Source organism: Microcaecilia unicolor, chromosome 1 (assembly GCF_901765095.1).
Source record: "Microcaecilia unicolor chromosome 1, aMicUni1.1, whole genome shotgun sequence".
Taxonomy (NCBI): Eukaryota; Metazoa; Chordata; class Amphibia; order Gymnophiona; family Siphonopidae; genus Microcaecilia; species Microcaecilia unicolor.
In genome coordinates, this window is record NC_044031.1 from 466,459,183 (window position 1) to 466,484,882 (window position 25,700).

Consider the following 25,700-nt stretch of genomic DNA (forward strand, 5'->3'; position numbering starts at 1 on the left):
TAACCAACTGTCTACAATTCCGAAGGGAGGGGGGGTGGAGGGAAAATCTGAACAAAATGGAAATTACCCCAAACGACACAGGAAATAACACAAGATGAAAATTTTCTGCCTTCCCACCTGTAACTACTATATACACCTACAAGGAAATTTAAGACACTGCTCCTAATTATAGAACACCAAATCACATAAAGAGGAGCTGCCTTTGCCTTCTTTGTGGTTCATGCTGATGTCTTGGAAGTTACATCTGTGAGCAGTCACACTCAGACTCTTCTAGTAGAGGGATTGCTGAAGGAGTCTTAACTATGAACATCTGTAAGTCCGGATCTGAGGGCACCTCCTCCACAGCCCTAGGCACAGAGCCCTCGGCAGCGGTAGCTCTAGATTCCAGGGGTAGAGTGACGTAGTAGACCATAGGAGCCAACTTTTCTAAATTAAATTGCATTGCTAAACCCAACAGAAATTACCTCTCCCTGGACACAGTCCAAGACTTTGTTCAATATTGGAGATGCTCAAGCACCCATAGTACCCACAGAGCTGGCTCCTATGTAGTAGGTGCTGAGGTGAGAGGTCAAACAAATGATGAGACTCCCAGAAGCACAAAGCAGGGGTTTTGAATTCTTTCTCGGCTAACCATGGAAACTAGATTTTTGTTAACTGAGAACACCAGTGGAGCTACAGGTGTGATTATTCTACTGTAGTTTTCTTTCTGCTTGTCTGGCTCTATAACATTAGAAACTATTTGGGAAGTGATAGTTGATTTGGAGACATCATTGCTACCACAGGTGAATGAACTGTCTCAGCGATTGCAGACACTGAAAGCTAGTGTGGAATAGTAGACTGAGAAGCTGGCACAGTTTGAATCTAGATAAGATATGCTAGAACTGTCAGTGACTGTATCTAAAGAACTTCAAGCAACTTTGATTAAAGATGCTTCCTCTTTAAGTTTGCAGGTGGAAAGTTTGGATAACGTTACTAGGAGTTGCTAATCTCTGTATACTGAATTTTCCTCGAGTGCCTATGATGTCAGCTAGGAAGATGTTAAGGAAATACTTGATGGAAGTTTTAAATGATTCACAAGATAATCTTCCACAGTTCACTTCCAAAAAGGGTGGAGAAGAAAAGTTTGATACAGATTCGGTGACTGCTATGGCATTAATGGAAACTTCAGATTCTGCATAGGCGATATCAGCTACCTTGATTGTAGCTCTGGCTTTAAACTCGGATAAAGAATGGCTTGTTCAGCTATTTTTCAAGAATTAGGACACACTGTTTATGGGTTTTAAAACTCACATTTTCCCAGATGTGACTAAGGGACACAAAGAAGGTATCTGCAATTTTTTTTTTAATTATTACGCCTTGTTTTCTATTACTGCAGACTTTAAAGCATGGTCTGGGAAGGAGGAAAAAGCTCACTTTTCTGTAGATAGCATTAGTGAGTATTTTGTGCCAGTTTCTTTTCATATACCAACATGAATTACTGTACCTGCAACTTTTATTGAAGGAATCCAGGAAATAAAATTTAAAAGAAAAAAAAAACTGCAGAGCAATATAAAACAGAAGTGATCACATGGCGAAATGCAGGATTAAGAGAAAGGTGCCACAGCTGTGAAACAAGGGGCAATGCACTCGATTGCCAAAATGTACTTGATATCATGCCAATAATATATATTTGGTATCCTGCACACATCTAATGTGTTTAACCTGATATTTGCGTATTTCACTGTTTGTGTATGCAATAGATCTGCACAATGTGCACAAAATACTGATTCTGCAGCTGATGCATGGTCCGATGCAGGCTTCCATAGTGATTGGCCTGCACCCCCATATTTGCACATGCTTTTTGAACTTCCATTATTAGCTATGATTTGTTTACTACATAGAGCATAAAAATACTTTTACTGCCTGTGTTAGTTACGTGAACCACATAGAAAAATAAAATAATATTTATTCAATACAGATAAATAAAAACAGCATACAATTTTCCTCTAACTGCCAATCATGGCCATGTTTCACCCTCACAAGGGCTGTGTCAGAGGCTTAACATAAAACTATAAAATAAATACATAAAAGACCATCAGATAATGTCATTTAACAAAAAAACTATAATCTAATATACCCTAAGTGTGTAGAGCATTTAAAGGCAACAACACTTTATTCAGAAATACAGAAAAAACAAAATTACATACCTAACAGGAGTAGTCCAATGTTTTCGCTGGCTGGAAAAGACAAAGCTACCCCCCCCCCCCCCCCCACCTGTTTACTAAGCCATGCTAGCAGCTGCTGCGTGGCAATGACGATACAGCCCATTCACTCTGAATGGGCTGTGTCGGCATTAGCGCTCGGCAGCCGCTAGCATGGCTTAGTAAACAGGAGGCTAATATAGGTGAATCAGGTTTCTTTTTAAAAAAATCTACTTTATTAGTATTGCTATCTAATCTAATCTAATCCCAACATTTGTAGACCACTAGATCCTTCCGGTCTTACGCGGTTTACAATAAACAAGGTCTTAACATATAGTCTAAATACAATGTAATTAAAAAGGGATCCTTTTACTAAGCTATGGTAAAAGGGGGCCTGTGCTAGAGTCAGTGCATGTTTCTGATGTGTGCCGAGGCCCCCTTTTACTGCAGTAAATAAAATGCTGTCTTTTTCTGAAGAAAAGAAATGGCCGTCCGGTAAGCGAAACCACGCAGCCCTTTTGGGGGGCAGCCCTTACACCTATTGAGAAGGTGGTAAGAGCTCCCATGCTAACCCTACAGTAACCAGGCAGCATGCTGCATTGCCCACTGGTTAAGTTCCAGCACTACAAAAATAAAATGTATTTTTGTAATGCCGGAAATGGCGCACGCTAGGGTGCAGACTACCATGGAGTAGTTCCAGATTGGCGTGCAGTAAACCTGCCGTGGGCTTACTGCCACTTAGAAAAAGGGCCCCAAAGAAAACTAAAAATCAGTCACATACTAGTTCACAGTGCAAAACATTCAAAAATCTCTTAAAAAGATACGTTTTTATTTTTTTCCCCGCCTCAGTTCCAATGGTAATTCATTCCAGATTGAAACTGTATTTTTCTATATATCTTAAACCAACAGAGGAAAGAGACGACAGAGATAAACTTACCTAGATCAGCATACAAAAATAGAAGAAAGGCGTTCTAGAAGATCAACCACACAACATAATGTCAAACCAAAAAGAGGTCTTATAGACTAAACTGATGGTTTTAAATATAACTCTGACTTGGATAGAAACCAATGAAGATTGCACAGTAAAGGTGACACTCTTTCATATTTAGTGCATATTCCACAAATAGTCCTTGCCGCCATATTTTGCAATAATTGTAATTTAGCCAGTAATTTCTAGGAAAGGCCTATATATATGGAAGTACAATAGTCTAAATAAGAGAGAAACATGTTCTGAACCACTAAAACATTTATATCCTGGCATCTTACGTCTTGTGGAGTGTGGGTATATATGTGGTTTCTGATAAACATAGTTCTCATTGTTCTCTATTTTTCTTCCTTTCCCACTATAGTATCTATAGTATCTATAGTATCTATAGTATCTATACTTATAATAAGGTCTTCTGATGCACCTGGTAGGTCCTTTGCCTATACCACCTACAATTTGAGTTTGAATCCGAAAGTAGGATTTCTGTCAGGTAGTTGATATCTACCACTTTTGGTTGGAAAATGAGTACTTGGCCATAACTCTGTGTGTGTGTGTTTGTGTCTGTAAGAAACTGTCACATAAGTCATTTGCATAGAGGGGACATAAGTACATAAGTAATGCCACACTACGAAAATACCAAGGGTCCATCGAGCCCAGCATCCTGTCCACGACAGTGGCCAATCCAGGCCAAGGGCACCTGGCAAGCTTCCCAAACGTACAATGACCAGTGACTAACAGTCATTTATCTAATGCTGGGTAACAAGTGTAAAGAGGAATTCTGAACAAAACGGTCCAGTCATAAATCAATAGGAGATATGGATGATCTGAAACAAGATACTCAGAGCAGGCAGAGCAGATATATTATTCTTAAGCCATGCATCAGAACATTTGAACCAGCTGATATGCAGCTGGCAGCAGTCAGTGTTTTTTTTTTAAGGCTGACCATTGCCAGCTAAATTAGGCCCAGATATTCAGAGGCGGGGGGGGGGGGGGGGGGTGCATTTCAGAGGGTGGGGGTGAGGAGTGGAAGGTGGTCAGAGGGACTGAACACAATTTCAAAAGTTATGCAGGTCCCAGCCAATATTCAGCTGGGGCCTACATAGCTAACCAGGTGAATTTAGAACCCCTTTGAAGTTGTCCTAGCTATGTGGATGCTGGCACTGAATATTGACTGACACTTGCATAACTGCCAGCTCCTGCCCAACTCCACCCTCTGTGCCACCCCTGACCTGCCCACTTCAGACATGGCTGGTCTGAGCCAATATTTAGTGGCACTATATGGTCAAGTGCTGCTGAATATCAGTGGTTGGGAAGCCCTAAGTGATATAAGCAGGCAGGAGCCTCTCATGTCCACTTAAATTGCTTTGAATATCGGGCAGGAAGTTACCAAAGCATCATAGCAGTATATAGAACAATACTGATATAATTACTGTCCTTTATTTAAGGAGCTTTCTATTGCGACCTCTCTGTCTGCTTCTACTATCTCCTAGGATCACAGGAACATACCTCTGGCAGCAGCCTCCCTTCCCCTCATCTGTCCAGAACAGAAGGAACAGGAAACCACGTTTCCATGGTTTCATTCCCTTTCATAGTCTTGTGGTGCTGCCATCTACTGCTACCATCAAAGCACTTTATCTCCCACGCGTATGTTCTGTGCATGACCTCAATTTGTATTGATAATTAACATGGTATCTCTAAATCATAAGCAATCATAGTGAAGACACTAAGATGTCAATTGTGTGGGGCACCTCTTTGTAGGCTCTCCAATACCATGTGGTAAGCACCAATTCTATACTGGCAGCTGAGGCCCAGGTGTCATTGCCGAATGCTAGTGTAACCTAATATCTGTGCACCCTTCATTGAGACACCTGCGGTTACATCAGCCATAGACCTGACCTAAAGGTGGCATAGGTACATGTATTATGTAAGTAATTGGGAGCCCTGCCATTCTCCTCCCATACTCAGCTCATGTGTTTTCCCCCTCTTGTATTTGCAGATAGCAGCATGTATTGTATACACAGTCTGGCTTCTTGGAGGTTCAGTTTAATTTCAGATGTTCTTAAAACCTTTTTAAGAATATGAGTTGAAGAAAATTTGGTTTTTTTAAATATTTGACTGTACATCCGAGGTGACCAGATATTCTGTTAGCATTGAATGTATGTGTAGGATTGATCTGTACTAATCTGGCATATTTAGTTTTCCAATAGGTGTATTGATGTTCTAGTGCCCACCTAGGAAAAGGCAGCAATGTAAACATTATGCCCACTGCCATATTTATGCTGCTGCCTTTTCCTAGTTATGCCCTTGTTGTGTGACTCCTGGAAGTTAGAGCTATTATGGTATGTGGAATTTTTCTATATGATTTCACAATATGTGTGGTAGTGGATTTGAATTTAGGTCACAATTTTCTCAGCAGTAGCTCAAGGCAAGTTACATTCAGGTACCCATCCCTGGAGGGCTTACAGTTTTAGGGGCCCTTTTATTAAGCTGCAGTAAAAGGGGCCCTGTGCTACCAGTGGTGGCTGTTTTTGCCGTACGCCAGGACCTCTTTTACCGCAGCGGATTAACGGGCCAAAAAAAAAAGAAATGTCCATGTGGTAAGTTTATACTTGTTGCATGGCCATTTGGGGGGGGGGGGAGCACTTACTGCCACCCATTGTGGTGGAAGTACAGGCTCCCATGCAAACCTGGCAGTAACCAGGCAGCGTACGACACTGTCTGATTACCGCCAGGTAACCACTGTGGAAATATTTTTTAAAAATATTTCCACTAGCACCAAGTAGAATACATTCAGTCTAATAAAGTACATTTCAAGATACATTTTAAGAGTTTTCTTAAAACTTTTAGATTGAATCGACACTCGAATATTTAATGGTAAAGAATTCCAGTGCTTGACAGATTGGAAAGAAAAGAAACTTAAAAAAACTGATCTATAAATTACTCCCTTAGGACTGGGGTATTGTAATAGTAATGCCAGTTTATTAGAAGAAGCACCATTTCTCTGAGAAGGGACTACTAAATCAGATAAATACTTAGGAGCTAATCCATTTAAAATTGAAAAAGTAAGTGTGCATAATTTAAATATAACCCGAGCCCTGACAGGCAACCAGTGAAGTTTTCACAGTAACGGCGAACCAGACTCATATTTTGAGACTTGACAAATCAGCCTGGCAGCTGTATTTTGATAAGTTTGCCATCTCTTATAGAGCCCCTCAGATATTCCCACCAATACATAATTACAATAATCTATATGAGGTAAAAGCAATGATTGGGTGAGAAGTCTGAAAACATTAAAACTCAAGTTAGATCTTATTCTTCTAAACCTTTTCATTGTGTAAAAGCCTTTCTTTATCACTTGACTAATGTGGGGTTCAAAGGATAAATATTTGTCAAAAACCACACCCAGTATTTTCCATTGTTTTTCCAACTAGAAAGAAATGTTCACAGACAAAGTAGAAACTTCAAAGGGTTTAAACAAATTACCCAGAACTATAAACTTATTTTTTTCATTCTTTAGCTTTAGCTTGAATACTGAAGTCCATTCATTTAGTATTCTAAAACCGTGGTCAATCCTATACGTTATTTCAGAAAAAGATTTGGTAAATGGAATAAGTACCGTAACATTGTCTGTATAAATATAGGAACGGAAACCATTTTTAACAAGAAGAGCAGCTGAGACATTAAAACATTAAGGGCCTTGTTTACTAAGGTGGGTTTGTGTTTTTAGCGTGCCTACACTTAGCCCGTGCGCTATGTAGGCGCCTATAGGGATTTTGTAGGCATGTACATGGTTAACATGCGTTAAAAGCATTAACACGCCTATAACGCTGCTTAGTAAGCAGGGCCCTAAATAATGGAGAGAGACGTGATCCCTGAGAAACTCCACACTTTGGGATCCAAGAGGAAGAAAGATTGTCAGCCATTTTGACTTGGTACAATCGGTTCTTAAAAAATCCCCCCCATTCACTGAAGGACAGCTCCACCTAGTCCATAAAAATCAAGTAAACATAGTAGGATCTCATGATCCACCCAGGGCGCTGAGAAACAAAGCCTGGCCTGGGGCAGGACCGCCATCGTCGCTGTCCTCAGGCCACCCCACTCAGGATGCAGTCACAGTAGCCGCCCCTCCCATGCTCACTTGTTCGGACCACCCCTGCTTCTATGCGCATAGCTGGACTTGAAAGATTGGGTGGGGCCAGAGCCAAACGTTGGGGAGTGCACATGCTGTCTCCCACCCATCCGTAACAGTTTTATGTGTATATATATATATATATATATATATATATATATATATATATATATATATATATACACACACACACACACATATATATATGACACTTATACCCCCAATGGAGCTCTTTGTGGTTTGCAAAAGATTGTGTCACTGGGTATTCCCAGAGAGCTACAAGTAGAATACATTCAGTCTAATAAAGTACATTTCATTTCTCGTTAAATTGTCTAAAAATACATACCTTGGCTGGCGGGGGTCCCCAAGCTCCGTCAGCAGAAGCCTTCCTTCAGCTCTGTTCTTCCTGTCCTGCTCTGCCCTGTTGCCTGCCCTGCTCTGTTCTTCCCCTCACGTCGCACATGTCAAATTTCATCAAAGCCGAGCATGAGTGATGTGAGGGGAAGCAGAGATGGGGACCCCCGCCAGACAAACCAGGGGCCCCGAATCCAATTTGGGAATCATGTCTGCTCCTCCCCGGCCTCTAAGGGAAGCCTGTCTTTCTCCTGCTCCTGTTGGGACCCAGGTGATTGCGTTAACACGGTCGCCAGGGTCCTGTCAGAAGCAGAGACAGACAGACCCTGGCGCCGGGCCTCCCTTGGAGGCCGGGCCAGGGGGAAATCTTGCCCCCCTCCATTGCAGGCAGCTTGGCAAAATCAGTGAAAACGCTGTCTGATGTCCCACCAGCCTTCCCTTTGCTCGTTCGTTCCCTCTCAGTGTCCCGCCCCCAAGGAAATGACGTCAGAAGAAGGCGGGGCACTGAGGGAACGAACGAGCGAAGGGAAGGCTGGTGGGACATCAGACAGCGTTTTCACTGATGCTGCCAAGCTGCCTGCAACGGAGGTAAATTTAAATACTTGAAGATTTGAAGAGAAGAGGGCGGGCAGGTGGACATGGGAGTGGGAGGGATGGGGAGAGAGGATTAATTGCTGGACATGGAGGGGAGGGAGGAAAATTGCTGGATTTGGATAGATGGAGGAGGCCCCACCAAATTGTCCTGCACAGGGCCCCGCACTTGCTAAGACCGGCCCTGTCTCCAGTTCCGGGTTCCACTCAGTTCTTCAGTCCAGGAACCACACTGTACTCCAGAAGGCTTGATAACAAACTTAACTTTTATTGCAACCTCTGCCATAGGCACCGACTCCATGGGTGCTGTGGGTGCTCGAGCACCCCCAATATTTCACCCACCAGAAGTTCGTTCCCTCCCTCCCTCCAAGTTCCAGGGTCATCCCCCCCCCCCCCCCCCGAGTTCCAGGGTCATCCCCCCCCCCTCCGAGTTCCAGGGTCATCGTCCCTCCCTCCCTCCCTTCGAGGTCCAGGCCCCTCCCTCCAAATTTTAAAAGTCATCTTGACTTACCTCGTTGGGGTTATGGCGGCTGGCAGCAGCGGTAAAAAGCGTGCAGGCTCTGCGCTTACTTCAGTTTTGCCTTCTCTCTCTCTCAGCTCTGTTGCCATTGCTGCAGTTATTTTGGGGATGAGGCAGGGGATGAAGCACAGATAGCAGTGGATAGTAGGTTCATGTCTTTCAAACAGCTGGCAACTGTAGGAACTAAGCTGTGATATATAACACATTGTTGCACTATTTTACCAGAGAAGACAGCTGATATCTAATACAAACTTACCCCCTGTTTACTAAGCCACACTTGCAGCTGCCGCTCAGCAACGCCGACACAGCCCGTTGAAAGTGAATGAGCTGTGTCGGCATTAGCGCATCACCAGCCACTAGTGTAGCTTAGTAAACAGGGGGGGGGGGGGGGGTTAGATTGCAAGCTATCTGGGGACAGGAAAAAGCCTACTGTAGCTGAATATAATTTACCTTGAGCTACAGCTTAAAAAAAAGGAAGTGAGCTAAATCAAAAATCCTTTTTCTCTTTACTTTCTTCTCTAATGACATCTCTTGAAGTGGTGTTATACTTCCATGAGTAATGCAGCTTGTGAGATTTATCACAAGTAATGTTCTTCATTTTACATAATAATAATGATATACATTTCTGTGCTTTGCATCTCAGTTTTATTTAGCATGCATTGTGGTAAAAAATCCTGCATTAAGTTCAATAACACAACCTATAGTCAGTGGAGTGGAGGGGTGGCCTAGTGGTTAGAGCACCCGTCTTGACATCCAGAGGTGGCCAGTTTAAATCCCACTGCTGTTCCTTGTGATCTTGGGCAAGTCACTTAGCCCTCAATTGCCTCAGGTACAAAATTAGTTTGTGAACTCTCCAGGGACAGGAAAATACCCAGTGTACCTGAATGTAACTCACATTGAGCTACTACTAAAAAAGATATGAGCAAAATTCAAATAAATAATGTGTATTATTTGCCAAATAACATGTATTTTTCTGTTAACACATCTTAGTAACTCTCGGGTCAATACTTAGCCAGCAGGGATCAGCATTTTTTAATGTACTGACTATTGCTAGCTATTCAATGTCAGGCCATGTCTGGACACCACCACTGGATATCAAAGTCTGCCCAGATTTCTCCTGGGTGCCAGTACTTATGTGGGTCCCAGCCAATATTCAGTCAGGCATCTGCATATGACACTTGTATGGGTCCTGGCTGAATATCAGCTGGCACTGACATAAAGGTATCTGTTAAAGTTTCCTCCCCCCCAACCCCCCAATTCCTAGCCCTCCTCTTTCCACCCTCCTCAAAAGCAAGGTCCTCTCTCTCTATATTTCTCCCTCCCTCTTCCGTTCCCCCCAAGAGCAAGGTCCCTCCTCACCCCTACCCCTACTCCTTGTAGATGCCCCAGGTAGGAATGATCCCCAATCGGTCCTGCCCATTGTTACTCTAACTTCAAAATGGCTGCCGTGACCTCTAGTGGCAACCACGTGGTACTGCTGTGTGTCACAGAAAATCTCCCAGGTGAATCAGTGAATCTTTCTTGCACAGTGCATTAAGTACATTACTAGGAAATTATCTGGTAAAGCAGTCTTATCCTAGATGACTTTCCTACTGAGAAAATACCATCTGATGTATTACTGCCTGCCTTTCCCTTATCTAAAAGTGGTTATTGAGCTAACAAAGATGTACTACACTATCAAATAAATTGTTTTGTTTTTGGGCTCATGTTTTGTTTCTCTGTTTTCAGCCATCCTCGAGGAGGATTGGTCTGTCTTGTGCCAACTGCCACACCTCAACCACCACCTTGTGGCGCAGGAATGCGGAGGGAGAGCCTGTTTGCAATGCTTGTGGGCTCTACATGAAATTGCATGGGGTAAGGATCTGTTGTACTACTGTCATACCTTATGCATCATATTAACCAACTTTGATACCAATGAAGAAAATAGGTTACAGGCAAAATGTTTATTGGGCTGATATACCTTCAAATTGCGAGCCATTGCATTTAGACACCATCTTGTAGAAGAGCATTTAGCTGTAATATTGACATTTACACGTATATGCAGGGCTTTTTTTGAGGGGGTACTTGGGGATACTGAGTACTGGCACCTTTTCCATTGTCTGCTAAAATTGACCCATGGTCCTCAAGTCTTAATGAAAGAGCTCAGGCTCTACACACCAATTCTGCCTTGTCATAGATTCTGACTGGTTGCAGGGGGCCTGGCTATTGTGGGGTGGATCCCTCAGTGATCACCCCACCCCTGAAGGGTGGCCTGGCATTTGAGTATCGGCACCATGTTTGCTAGAAAAAATACACTGCATATGTGCAGACATACATCTGTAAATGCCAATATTCTGGTCACTTATGTGCATCCTTGGTGCCAAAATGTTGGTGTCCTCCTTTCAGAATTATTCCCAAGCCCCTAATTTAGAGCCATCCATAAGATGACTTCTAAATTATTGTGATGATTACTATTGCCATTTGTATAGAGTTTTCAGACATGCAGCACTTTTTATAGGCACAACTACAAAAGAATCACAATGAGTGTGTTGACATAGAATATCTAAAACAACCAAAAAATGTCCTACTTACGTAAGAAAAAATATCTTCAATAGCTGTTAGAATATCATAAAATGTTGGAAGGAAAAGCCTCAAAGAACTCCAAGTATAAATGACTTATAGAGCTATCATGATCAAATTGATCTGCTCATCATCATCATCATTGGCAAAAACCTTCCTTAAAGCAAAATAACAAAAACACTACACCTCAAAAATGCCCAACACACTATAGTTGAAACTTTCATAGTGTCAGTGTAATACCAAATGCATAACTTGAACACACACTTATCTTAAATGCGTCTTATTTGCCAACTTCTCAAATCCTCCAGGACCAATGATGGCCAGTGTTTTGCTAATTTGGTTTCCTCATTGCTGCATCAGGTTCCATAAAACTGGGGCTGTCAATAGAAAAAAGAGAAATTAGGCTTTAAATCCAAAAAGATTATTTTAAAAAAAAACAACAAAACTTACTTTCTTCATAGCGCTATAACTTCTAGCTGCTAGCGCATGGCTCTCACTAAAATCAAAATGGCCCCCTCTTATTAACGTTGACATCAGATGCCATCACTAACTTGCCACCAATCAGCACACAGCAAACATAATACAATGCCATTAATAGTTAACTTCATCTGAAATGGCACCACTCAATGTGGGAATTTAATCCCACTGGTTCCAGAGAGTTCAGTATATAGATCCATTTCTGTTCTTGCCTCTGTAGTTCCTTCCGATGATCTTCGCCTCTCATAGATGGGGTGATACATTGCAGAACCAGACAACGCAAATCCTGAAAAGAGTGGTTAGCATGTTAACAATGCATCACAACAGGAAGTCCCGGTGCATGTGTCTGAATTGAGCTCTTATACTCCCTCAGTTTTATAGACAATTTACATGCAATTTGTCCCACATATAATTTATTACATGGGCATATTAGACAGTACACCATGAAATCTGACTTGCATGTTTTTTTATGCTTAAGATCATATTTTTTTCTTATTGCTTTTGACTTGTAACCACTTGTAACCACTCGCCTCCACCTACCCTCCTCTCCTCTTTCCTCTACACATTAATTGATTTGCTTGCTTTATTTTTTGTCTATTAGATTGTAAGCTCTTTGAGCAGGGACTATCTTTCTTCTTCTATGTTTGTACAGCACTGCGTACGCTTTGTAGCGCTATAAAAATGCTAAATAGTAGTAAGTGGATCTGTAAAAACTGTCGCCTTGATCATTATAGCACATGAAGAGCATTCTCCACATTTAAAGTGTCCATGGCCACCAAATGATCTATCAGAAGTTTGTGTAAGACTTGGCAGCACTGAGGGACTCAACCATTCTTTAAGGTTCTTACCTTGGTGAAAAGCAAATCTAAAAGATGATCCAGACAGTGCAGGAATAGTCGCTAATAGCTCTCAATGTTTCTTCAATGTCCGCATCACAGAAGAAGAAGAAGATATATATTTCAGCTCATATGTTAACATAAGATTGTAAGCTCTTTGAGCAGGGGCTGTCTTCCTTCTATGTTTGTGCAGCGCTGCATACGCCTTGTAGCGCTACAGAAATGCTAAATAGTAGTAGTAGTAGCAGGACAGGTCACCTTTGGAGCTAACAAAAGCTCTCGATTATTGTATGTAGCTCTATGATATGCATTCTTAAGAACACTTGAAGGGTATCCACGTAAGAACATCTTATCAGACAGTTCTTTTCCTTGCTTTCTAAATTCGCCTTCATCTGAACAAACAAACAGTAGCGAACAAATTGTGAAAAAGGCAAGCTGTTTTTCAACAATGGAGGATGGCAGCTTTCATAATTCAAAAATGTGTTCTTATCTGTCTCCTTATGAAACACAGTAGTTGAGAAGATAGTATCTGTCTTCTTTACAACAGCAGCCAAGAAAGAAATAGTGTGGAAATCAAAATGCTAGGTAAATCTGATCTAAGGATGACACCTATTCAAATATACAGTATAACAAAACTTTGAAGATTAGTCTCATTACCATTCCATAATTTTTTATGATATACTAATAGCTATTTTCTTATGTAAGTTGCACTTTTATAGGTGCATATGATAGATGGTCTGCCCATTGCCTTCCTGGAACTTACAGGTTAGCCAAGCCATTCAGACAAAAAAAAAAAGATAAAAAGAAGCTTAAGAGGGTAATTGTATAATAGAAACAAAGAAAAATGTAGACAGAAGACCATGGGCCTCTTATTCAGACTGCGGGAGTTAGCCTGGCTAATTCCTGCGGTCTGTGCTGAGCCCGGATATTAAATGCCGGGCTGTTTCCAGTGACCAGCATTGAATATCCAGTTTATTTTTGGCCAGTTCAAACTTAACCGGCCAAATTGATATTCAGCGCTGGTCGGTTACATTTGAACTGGCCAAAGATAGGCCTGGTATTCACATGGCCAAATATGGATGCCAAACTTGTGCTGAAAATTGGCAGATAGCTGGTTATATCACGCGATATAACTAGTTATCCGCTAGCCACTAACCGCAAATTTTCAATGGGTCATGGCTGACCATGTCTTGCTGAAAATTCGAGGAGAGCCAGTTATGAGGTGCTGATCCTGGCCGGTTAAATGCTTTTCAATATTAAGGGCATATGGCCTATCCGGTCTGCCCATTAGGAGCCCCAGTGATTCTCAGGGAGCGTCTGTTCTGTAACAGCATCTGGGCACTCAGCTTCCATTAGCATAAGCCCACATTGGTGTGCCTAAATTTAGGTGTGACCATTCCCCAGGCCTATGTCTGGAAGAGCACCATGTAATACATGCAACTTATAGTATTCTGTAAGTTGGAGACATTGCCATGCCCCTCCCATGCTCCACCCGGGTGTACACCCACTTGCAGAATGTGCTCTAGCACTAGCACACTCCGCCTAATATTCAAAGGTATTTAACCGGTCAGGAACGGCACCTGGCCGGTTAAATACCTTCAAGCCGGCTATCTGCCGATATTCAGTGGGAGGTACCCGGCTATCTCCAGCTGAATATCCCGGTCAGCGGTTAGTCCGGTCACTGGCTACATTGAATGACATAGCCGGATAACGCTGATTTTCAGAGGTTGACCGGTTAATTTTAGTGGCCAGATAGACCCATGTAAATAGCAGGTCTATCATTGGCTGCTAGAACTTAGCTGGTCAGCTGATGAATATCGGCTTAACTGGCTATGTTTGTGGCGCCTAAACTCCCCCAGAATTTCCAGGTTCGCCGGCAACAGTGGGAGTTAGCCAGTCTAACTCCCGCTGTCTCAATATTGGGGCCACTATGTTTTAGAATAGCGCATAGTGCATTTACACGTGTAAGTGCTGCTTTTCTGTGCACTTACATGCACAAGATGTGTATAAGTGCACATGCCCAGTTATAGAATGGCCTCTCACCAGTTAAAGCATGGAAACTAATTGGGAAGTGGTAAGAACTAGATATACAAAAAAAATGCACTACAGCTTTAGCATATGCTAACACACATTAATGTGTCTTGTTTTCTGAAGCTCCCGTTTTATACATTGATGGCATTTGTGCATGCTAATTTGGTAACGCACATTAGTAATTCTAGCCCTAAATCTGAAGGATTGTACTTTCCAATGCTAAACAGATTCTTTGTAGCACAATTCATGGCAGTCAATAGCTTTTGCAGACAAATTCCAAGTTATAATATCAGTGGCAGTTTTAAAGGTTGTTTAATAGTGCACCATGCCCAATAATGTGAAAATCTGTTGCAGGTGCCAAGGCCACTCGCCATGAAAAAAGAAGGGATACAAACCCGGAAGCGAAAACCAAAGAACACAAATAAATGCAAGGCTTCCTCTGGTAAGTGAAATGTACATCGATGATGTCTCCTTGCATCATGGCTGCAAAACGCGAAGGCTTTGGTTCTAATTGCATTGACTTCTGTTGCAGGTAACAATAACAATCCAGTTACTATGACTCCAACTTCCACATCTTCTGCAAACTCAGACGACTGTGTCAAAAGTGCCTCCCCGAACAGACAAACTGTGTCCTCCTCCGGGGTAGGTCCTGAAATGATATATTCTAAGGACATCAAAGGATGTTATCATAGCTACTATCTTATCAAGCAGTACAGTAATCTAAACAAAACGTGGTTTTAGTGTGCTGGTGGCCTGCTTCTTCAAGGAAGTTACATATGAAAGTAAACAGGATGACAAGCTTGGGCACTTTGCAGACCGCTTAATTACAGCCAATATAGTTTCTGTTGTTAAATCCACAAAGACAAAGTCAAAAAGGCTACAGTTTGAAGATTCTGCTTCCCAGTTTTGCACAGAAAACTACATTATCCCCCATCTCATGTGGTTTGCCATGTTGCAGATTGGAGGCATCTAGGTTAGGTCAGTGGGGAATGCTTTTCTGAATAGGTAGGTCTTTAATGATCTCCTGAAGTTTAGGTGGTCATAGATTGATTTCACAGTCTTTGGCAATGTATTTCACGATTGTGTGCCTATATAGGAGAAGTTGAATGCATAGGTTGATTTGTATTTGAGACCTTTGCAACTCGGGTAGTGGAGATTTAGGTAGGTACGTGATGCTCTAGTTCTATTTCTGGTTGGGAGGTCAATCAGGTTGACCATATATCCTGGGACTTCACCATAGATAATCTTGTGGACCAAGGTGCAGATTTTGAATGTGATTCATTCCTTGATTGGGAGCCAGTGCAGTTTTTCTTGAAGGGGTTTGGCACTTTCGAAACGTGATTTAACGAATATCAACCTGGCTGCCGTGTTTTGGGCTGTTGGAAACAGTGGCGTAGCCAGACAGCCAATTTTGGGTGGGCCTGAGCCTAAAGTGGGTGGGCACAAAATTATCTCTGCCCCGCCATACCTCCACCTCAAAATATAAATACTTTAGCTAATGAGGATCCTCAACCTCTGTTAGCTGAAGACTTTCTCCGAAGGCAATTAATACCAATCAGTCCACCACTTTTCTCTCTTCCCGCCTCCAGTCCCCGGTCTGGCACCTCTCCCTAGCTCCACCCCATTGACAATTAATACCTTTAATTAAATTTAGATATTAGATATGTTTCAAATGTCAAAGAATTTTAGATATTAGATATGTGTCATATGTCAAAGAATAAAGTGGTTGCTCAAAGCATATACTAACCACAATCGTTCAACTGCAAAACACTATGCACAAATTTGTGCAAAAACACACTCAGAACCTTACTGTATCATAAATATTACACTGGGCAGACCCTAATACACCAATATACCGATACGGAAAATGCAGACCGTCAACAATATGAAACAAGGGATCATATCACAATTCTCATGTAGAGCCACTAAACACCTTTTTAGGGTGGATAGTGTTCACAATGAGCTCCTTTTATTAACGACCATATATAGATCCTTCAAAAGGTAGTGTGTCATGATTTAGGCTCTACACCATTTCTGATGTTTTGGTGCCACCTCAGTAAGGCCAACACACAATCTCTCCACTGCAAAACACTATACACAAACTTGTGCAAAAACACACTCATAACCTTACCAAACCATAACAGCACTAATTCCAAGGACAGGACGAGCTACAACCTTATGCGTGGAAAGGCAGCACTATAATTACACCGGGCTCTAAAACACCAGTACACAACCTAGTGAAACAGAAAACAAAACAAAAAAGGCTGCAAATACTACATGCTAGCAGAATACTGCACCTTGATCACACATGAAAAACACATGACACAACAGTGTAGCGCTCTAGAAATGTTAAATAGTAGTAGTAGTAGTAGTAATAATATGAAGGCAAATTTCTGAACTGGAAAGTTATCTCAAGAAGTCAGACTCAGCATGCAGCAATACTAGAAAAATTTGAAACTTACATGCAAAATATCACAGATGCACATTTCCAAAAGCTGACATACTGTATTCCAATTAATAAATTCTGAATTAAAAAATGTTTTCTACCTTTGTTGTCTGATCATTTAATTTTTCTATTCGCTTTGGTCCCAGTGTCTTCTGTTTTATGCAGTGTCTTCTTTCTATTTGATATTTTTTCACTCACCATGTCCACCATCCTCCTGTGTCCTTATGTTTTTATTTATTTATTTATTTACGTCAATTTATATACCATATCTTATTGCTACTGCAAGACAGAACGGTTTACAATTTATAAAAAAGAAGCAATGCAATATGTACAGGTTGGACAAACATTAGAACTCCAGTCATTACAGGAAAGCACAGCAAACCCACAAACTAGCTACATAAGATGAAAAACAGTATAACTCATGATTTAGTATACAGGAGAGCACCGCAAATACAAGATTAAATACATAATATAATCTACACAGACAAACAATACAGTTTTGATTTAATATATATTACAGATGCCCATTTATAACCTTTCTTCCATTATTCTAAATTCTGTTCTACATAATTGATAAAGTAGAAGGTTTTCAAAAGTTTCCGAAAATGAAAGTAAGATTTCTCAAGTCTGATCTCTTTTGGAAGGCCATTCCAAAGAGAGGGAGACAAATAGAAAAAAGCCGAATTCCGTGTAGATTCCCATCTAGCCCTAGCGAGAGGAGGAATCACTAACCTGTTGTCTGTCAGGGATCTAAGGGTTCGTGTGGCAGTGTTCTCTCCCCCTGCCCTCCCCTCTCCTCATCCATGTCCAGCAATTTCCTCTCTCCCCTCCATCCATCCATCCATGCCCTGATGTCCAGCAATTTCCTGTTTCCCCTCCCCTCCAGCGATCTGTTCTCTCCCCACCCCCGCCCTCCTCTTCATGTCCAGCGATCTGTTCTCTCCCTCTCCTTCTCCCTCCCCCTGCCGTGATGGCCAGCGATTCTCCCTGCCCTCCCTCAGCTCCCCTCTCCCTCCCCCTGCCCTCCCATCCCATCCATGGCCAGCAATTCTCCCTGCCCTCCCTCAGCTCCCCTCTCCCTCCCCCTGCCGTGATGGCCAGCAATTCTCCCTGCCCTCCCTCAGCTCCCCAACAGCCCTCTGAGTCCTCTCCGTTCCCTCCTCCCCTCCCATCCATGGCCAGCGATTCTCCCTGCCCTCCCTCAGCTCCCCAACAGCCCGAGTCCTCTCCATCCACCCCCCCCCCCCCGCGTGCACACGAGTGTGTTGAACCTGACCTTTTTCTTTCAGTAGCAGCGAGCGACGTGAAGGCACTACAAGTTCGCCAGCTTCAAGTTCTCCCTTCCCTGTCTTCTTCACACAGTGTCCGACCTGCCTTCGCGGAAACAGGAAATATGTCATCATAAAGGCGGGACGGACACTGTGTGAAGAGGAAAGGGAGAACTTGAAGCAGTGTCTTCACGTCGCTCGCTGCTACTGTAAAGAAAAAGGACAGGTTCAACGCTCTTGCGTGGGGGGGGATGGAACAGAATGGAGGAGGAGCGGAAGAGGGCTGCCGGTCGGGCCGAGGGAGGGAAGGAGGCGCGCCATGCGGGGCCTCTTAGAGCGCGAGGCCCTGTCACCCGCACCGCCCTAAGACCGGCTCGACTCAGGGTGCACCATTCCTGGGTGGACACTTATGCAAATGTTTTTCAGTAGTCAGCTGATCAGCATTTGAAAGTCTGTTTAGGCTTCAATGATGTCAACATTCTGACCAGGAGCCATCAAAAATGGAAGTTTAATAAATGAATGCTGCTTCTGGAATACGTTCACGTTCAGCTTCCTGTTCAGTTTGTGCGTTTTGGTTTGGCAGTATCACTCTGCTCACTTAGGCTTTCAGCTCATAAAACTGGCCTTTACTGGTACCTCACTACAGTGGCGTAGTCAAGGGTGGGCCCGGGTGGGCCAAGGCCCACCCACTTTGGGCCCAGGCCCACCCAGTAGCAACATACCTATGATGTGGCTGGCAGGTATCCTCAAGCCCCACCAGCTGAAAACTCCCAACAACTGTCCCTCTTGGATACCTTGTAAATAGCAGATCTTCGCCTGCAGCAACTGATACATGCTGCTCGCACCAGCCCCACAGCCTTCCCTCTGATGTATTCCTGGAAACAGGAAGTTGCATCAGAGGGAAGGTTGTGAGGCCAACATGAGCAGAAGTTGCTTCTCACTACCAGTGAAAATCTGCTATTTAAAATCTATGCAGGGGAGGGGGGGGGATGTTTGAGAGACCATATGGCATGCAGGCGAGAGAGGGAGAGACCAAATCACTTGTGGGACAAGGCAGAGTTCTTCTGCCCTCCCATCTTGGGCCCAGGCCCACCCAAAATTGGATGTCTGGCTATGCCCCTGCCTCACTATGAACAAGGCTAGAAAGATCTAAGGCACAGGTCACCCAAGTACCTAAAATTTAGGGTCCAGAACCTGACACAGCTCCAAGCCTGAGAGGAGCTACCACTGCCCTGGGCCCTGTGAGATTCGGGTCACCGTTGCTGGTGTAGGCCCTTAAGAAAGGATTAATGATGCTACAGAGGGGCCTGAGGAAAAGAGAAAGGTAGGGGTAGTGGTTAGAGATAAAAGAAAGAAAAAGGCAAAACATGAAAAAAAAAACAGCAAAAAAAAAAAAAAAAAAGAAAATCCAGCAAAAAAGTCAAAGAAATTATAAAATTGCATATGCTAAATCTGAATGAATGAAATTAATTTCTTGGGTCTAGTTTCAGAAAATATAAGAGTTGCAGTTTGACCTTTGACTCAATTGTTTCTACTGGAGAAATAGGCATTAGCGAGCGACAGATGATTGATTCAGTCTATGACCCACTGTTTCTTTTTCCTGTGAACCGTGGCTGACAATAAGGTACCCTATTATTACATTTCTTTTTTTTTTCTTTATTGAATTAGTCATCTGCCCTTAAGCAAGCCTCCTGAGTGAAGTATAACAGTAATCTTATGCAAAAAATACTGCAGCAATGAAAACAAATTATAATCAACATTTAAATATTTTTTGTTGTGGTTTTGTTTTTATTTTTGTTTTTATTAACAGTCAGAAGCCTGTGAGAATAATAATATTAAAAAAAGCTTTTAACATGCCTATGGAAATGTAGGTAATTAGCTTTAACCCTAATTTCCTGTGGAAGCTTATTCCACAATGTACAGTAGAACGCATGCCTTCCTAGGAATTCACAAAATGCTTCTGGGCCCTGAAACAATTCCGTTGTGTTTGCCCCTATCTGGATTCGACTTCACACAGAACTCTGCTTTACACTTTAACTGCCTCACACTTAGATTATTGCAACATCTTTTACACCGGACTCCCATTCTCGCTTACTTGCCATCTACAGACAGTGCAAAATGCAGGCTCTGCCCTTTCTACCTCGCCTCACCCCATGCCTGGAATAAACTCCCTGAGCCCATACGCCAGGCCCCCTCCCTGTCCATCTTCAAAGCCTTGCTCAAAGCCCACCTCTTCAATGTCGCCTTCGGCACCTAACCAACACACCTCTATTCATGAAATCTAGACTGCCCCAACTTGACATTTCGCCCATTAGATTGTCAGCTCCTTGGAGCAGGGACTGTCCTTTTTGTTAATCTGTACAGCGCTGCGTAACCCTAGTAGCGCTCTAGAAATGTTAAGTAGTAGTAGTAGTAAATGCAACGGTTAGAATCCTGTCTCTCCACAAAATAGGATCAGGTCACCCCCCCCCCCCCCACCCCCCCACCCCCACTCAAGCAACAACACTGGCTCCCGATACAATACCGTGCCCAGTACAAAATTTTGATTCGTGTGCATAAGGCTCTTTACGCAGGTTCTCCATTGTACCTTGCCTCCATGATTTTCCCTCATACTCCTGCAAGAGCTCTTCGATCATTGCACAATAGACGGCTCCATGTTCCTCCACCTTATTTCCATCAGACACTGCATTTTTCTGTGTTGCACCTCTTCTCTGGAACTCTCTGCCTCTGACGTTGCGTACTGAACCATCTCCTCCAAAATATAGGGCAGCATTTAAAACATTTTTATTCCCAAAGGCCTATGACAGGCAGTGAGTTTGGGGCTGCCGAGGGGCTGCGATCAGGCTTCGAAGTTCAGTGCTCTGTTTCTACTGTAGTTCACCTTTCCTGTTTTACATGGTGTTCCTTTCCCCTTCACTGATTTCCTATGTCCACCGCTTTGTAATTTATTAAGGGGTCCTTTTACTAAGGCGGGTAGGTGCCTATTGCGCATCCAACGCACGTCAAATTGGAACTACCTCCCGGCTACCGCGTGCCCTGGGTGGTAATTTCCATTTTTGATACACATCCAAAATGCACAGTAAAAATATTTTCTACCGTGTGGTGCTTACCCGGAGGTAATCGGCAGTGTACGTGCGCTGACAGTTACCGGCCAGTTAGCGTGTGACACCTTACCGCCAAGTCAATGGGTGGTGGTAAGGTCTCAGGCCAAAATTGGACACACACTCATTTCAATTTTGCCGACGTCCATTTTTGGCCACAAAAAAAACGCCTTTTTCCAGGCGTGCTGAAAAATGGACCTGCACGCATCCAAAACATGAGCCTACACCAGCGTAGGCCACTTTTAAGCACCTCTTAGTAAAAGGGCCCCTAAGGAAAGGTGGTATAAGAAGTCAAATAAACTATAAATAAAATGAGAATACAGGTAATGATGGGATATTTTGCCTCTATGAAACTTTCTTATCCATAAACACTTTAGAATTGGGACAAAAGTGAGAAGTGATAGTGCTTTTGGAAATAATATTTCAATTCAGGGAGGCTGTGGGTTGATAAGGGTTTATGAGAAGGAATGCCACCCATTCTTAAAACCTTAATTATAGTGTCAAAAAGTATAACCTGTGGCTGGATGCCTTACTGAGCTGATACTGTATGCATAGGTAAAAGAGAGGGTACGCTCCATATCATTTCACAGCTACCCAGGACCTTTCCCTTTGGAACACTGGCTGAAAAAAATGGGGAATCCACTCTGGGCCATCTCCGCATCTGGATTTCCACCGTCCATCTTAGTCTGTCTTCCCGTTCCCTTTTTCTTCTTACCCTGTTCCTTCCCCCTTATCCAATGTAATTGTAATTGATTAATCTGTACATTGTAAGCCACTTTGAGTCTGCTTTATGTGGAAAAAAAGTGGGGTATAAATGTTCATAAATAAATAAATAAGTTATTTTTCTGAATATAAACTTTAGGACCAGCTTAGGCTAAAGTAGGGCGGGGCTGGGCAGGGCATGTTAAAATTCTTGAGTCGTTGGGGCAACAATTATGTGAGCAGTAAAGAGACAATGGGGACACACTTGTGAACAGAGTAGAGAAGGACCACATCACTGTGGCCAACACATCACCATCTGCCTCCTCCCCTAATACCTTGCTTATTGACTGTCATATGCACACAGAATACACTCCAGAGAATTAAGTGACAATTATATTTTATTTTGCTTTAAATTCAATTGTATTTTTTTCTAGTCTATTTTATTTTGTTTGGTTTAGGTTCTTTCCTGTCCTTTAAGTATTTTTGACATTTTTTTCTGTAATTATTAACTGATTTTAAATTTTTTTTTGTTCACCGTTTTGCTATACTGTGTATTAAAGGCAGTATATTAAGCGTGGAATAACCCATAAACCATAAACCGAAGAAATCATAATAATGCATCAAACTTTAAAATAATAATATTTGCAATATTCTGGAAAAATATACAGGTACTTTAACACTTGGCTCTTAGACATGTGAACAGTGGTATTCAGTAGCACTATAACAGAAATCCTGTGGTTACTGACAAGCATAAAATGATTTGCCTATCAGAGTTTTTTTTGGTAGGTTGCCAACTGGCCACCAGGTTTATTATTGAGTTATCAAATGTGTTTTTTGTATTAGCTGTACTAATGCTTAGTGCAACAGGCTGACAACCAGGGAAGCCAGAGTTCAAATCCTACTGCCACTCCTTGAGATCTTGACCAAGTCAGGGGTCCTTTTACCAAGCTATGGTAAAAGGGGCCCTGTGATGGAGTCAGTGTGTGAAATTGCCATGCACCAAGGCCCCTTTTACCACATAAGTACATAAGCACCGCCATACTGGGAAAAGACCAAGGGTCCATCAAGCCCAGCATCCTGTCTCCGACAGTGGCCAATCCAGGCTTCAAGAATCTGGCAATCCCCCCCCCCCCCCCCCAATTTTTTTTTAATAATGTTCAATGGACTTTTCCCTCAGGAATCTGTCCAAACCCCCTTGCAATTCCTTAAGGCCAGCTGCTGTCACTACATTCTCTGCCAACGAGTTCCAGAATCTAACTACACGCTGAGTAAAGAAAACCTTTCTCCTATTTGTTTTAAATCTACCATATTCTAACTTCATCTTATGTCCCCTGGTTTTGTTGTTCTTTGAAAGTGTAAACAAACGCTTCACATCTGTCCGCTCTACTCCGCTCATTATCTTGTAGACTTCTATCATATCACCCCTCAGCCGCCTTTTCTCCTAGCTGAAGAGCCCTAACCTTCTCAGCCTTTCCTCATAGGGAAGTCGTTCCATTCATAGGAGCCAACTTTTCAAAATTTTTGGGGGTGCTAAGCCCAATGGAAATGACCCCTCCCTGGACACATACAAGGAATTTTCTCAATATTAGGGGTGCTCAAAAACCCACAGCACCCACAGAGTCGGCTCCAATGGTTCCATTCCCTTTATCATTTTTGTCGCCCTTCTCCGCACAGTGTTGTTTTTTAAAGGAAATGGCTGTGTGGTAAGTACCCACTTGCCACATGGCTATTTCCTGGGGAAGCCTTTGCCACCTCCTATTTAGGAGGTGGTAAGGGCTCCCATGCTAACTTTGCGGTAACCAGGCAATGTGTGCTGCTGCCCGATTACCACTAGGTAAGACCCCGGACGTAAAAATAAAAAATATTCCTGTCACGCCAGAAATAGCACACTGTGGAGGTGGCAGGGGGGCTGCACTACCTCTGGCTCCTATGGTGAGCTGGCAGTAGTGCCAGATTGTCACACGTCAATGCCATGGTAGCTCTACCAAGGCATTGCAAAAGGGCCCCTTAACTTTCTATGGCCTGAGGTAAAAACATAGGGGTCCTATTACAAAGGCACGCTGAAAAATGACTTGCGGTAGTGTAGGTGTGAGTATTGGGCTTGCGCAGATCCATTTTACAGCGCGCCTGCAAAAAATGTCTCTTTTTTTTTTTCCAAAAATGGACATGCAGCAAAATCAAAATTGCCACGCATCCATTTTGGGTCTGAGACCTTACCGCCAGCCATAGACCTAGTGGTAAAGAATTTGGGCGGTAATGACCTACGCACGTCAGATGCCACTTGATGTGCGTCCGCTATGCGCACCAGAAAATAATAAATATTTTTCAGACGCACGTAGCGGACGTGAGCCAAAATTGAAATTACCACAAGGGCCACACAGTAACCGGGCGGTAACTCCAATTTGGCACATGTTGGTTGCTCGTAGGTGCCTATGCAGCTTAGTAAAAGGGGCCCATAGATTGTAAGTCCTCCAGGGACAATAAAATATCTACTGTACTTCAATGTAACTCACATTGAGCTAATACTGAGAAAAGCCGTTAGCTAAATCCTAATCCAAAATCAATTACCAGATATATTATGAAGTGATACAAAATCCTACAAATATCACACGGGGCATACAGAGTAAATCTACCATACTATTATAGCACCAACTTTCAGGCGTCATACAACAAGGGCCTACCTAGGCAAAGGCAGCACTATAAACATTGCAGTGGGCACTAGATCCAGACACCTATTGGGACAACTAAACAAGCCAGATTAGTACAGATTGATACTACACAGACATTCAATGCTAGCAGAATACCTGGCTTTTTTCACAGATGCAAAATAGATAAACCCTTACCAAGTACAGACTAAGTAACCACAAACAAAAATAGAAATATGTAGACCAGGGGCGTAGCTGCTATGGGGCCACGGGGGCCTGGGCCCCCATAAATTTGGCCCTGGACCCCCTTGCCGGCGACCCTCTCAACCCCCCCCCCCCCCCCGCCGCCAACCCGCTGCCTGCTACCTTTGCTGGCAGGGGACCCCAACCCCCACCAGCCGAAGTCTTCTTCCTTCGTTTGGTTTCTGACTCTGACATCCTGCACGTACAAAGTGCAGGACGTCAGACTCACAGAAACAGAATGAAGCCCTGCAGATCGCAAGGCTTTGTTCTGTTTCTGTGAGTCTGACGTCCTGCACGTTGTACGTCAGACTCAGTCAGAAACCAAACGAAGGAAGAAGACTTCGGCTGGCTGGGGTTGGGGTCCCTCGCCAGCAAAGGTAGGCAACGGTGGGCGGGGGGTCAAGAGGGTCATTGGCGGGGGGGGGGGGTCAAAGTTGTTGGAGATGTCGGCAATGGCTGGCTGGCTGGTGGGGGTGGGGGGGGGGGGTCGGCGGCGCCGGGGGGCTATAATGTGTCCCCTCACCTCGACGCTGAACCCCCTACCGTTGAAGTCTGGCTTCGCCCCTGATGTAGACAAAAATTAAACTGAAACTCCAAGAAACACTCTGGTGGATCCTCTTCTACTTCTATCCC

The 25,700-nt window shown here is 43.2% G+C and overlaps 1 protein-coding gene across 3 annotated transcripts in view; it reads left to right on the forward strand.

Annotated features, from left to right (window-relative positions):
• The window catches only part of GATA6 (GATA binding protein 6), a 94,391-nt gene that overhangs the window by 57,120 nt on the left and 11,571 nt on the right, over positions 1 to 25,700 (forward strand). For all 3 annotated transcript variants that reach the window (XM_030213446.1, XM_030213442.1, XM_030213452.1), the window contains exons 4-6: positions 10,488 to 10,613; positions 15,017 to 15,104; positions 15,195 to 15,304. In XM_030213446.1, the coding sequence (XP_030069306.1) occupies positions 10,488 to 10,613; positions 15,017 to 15,104; positions 15,195 to 15,304 (324 nt within the window). The remainder of the gene's footprint in view (positions 1 to 10,487; positions 10,614 to 15,016; positions 15,105 to 15,194; positions 15,305 to 25,700) is intronic.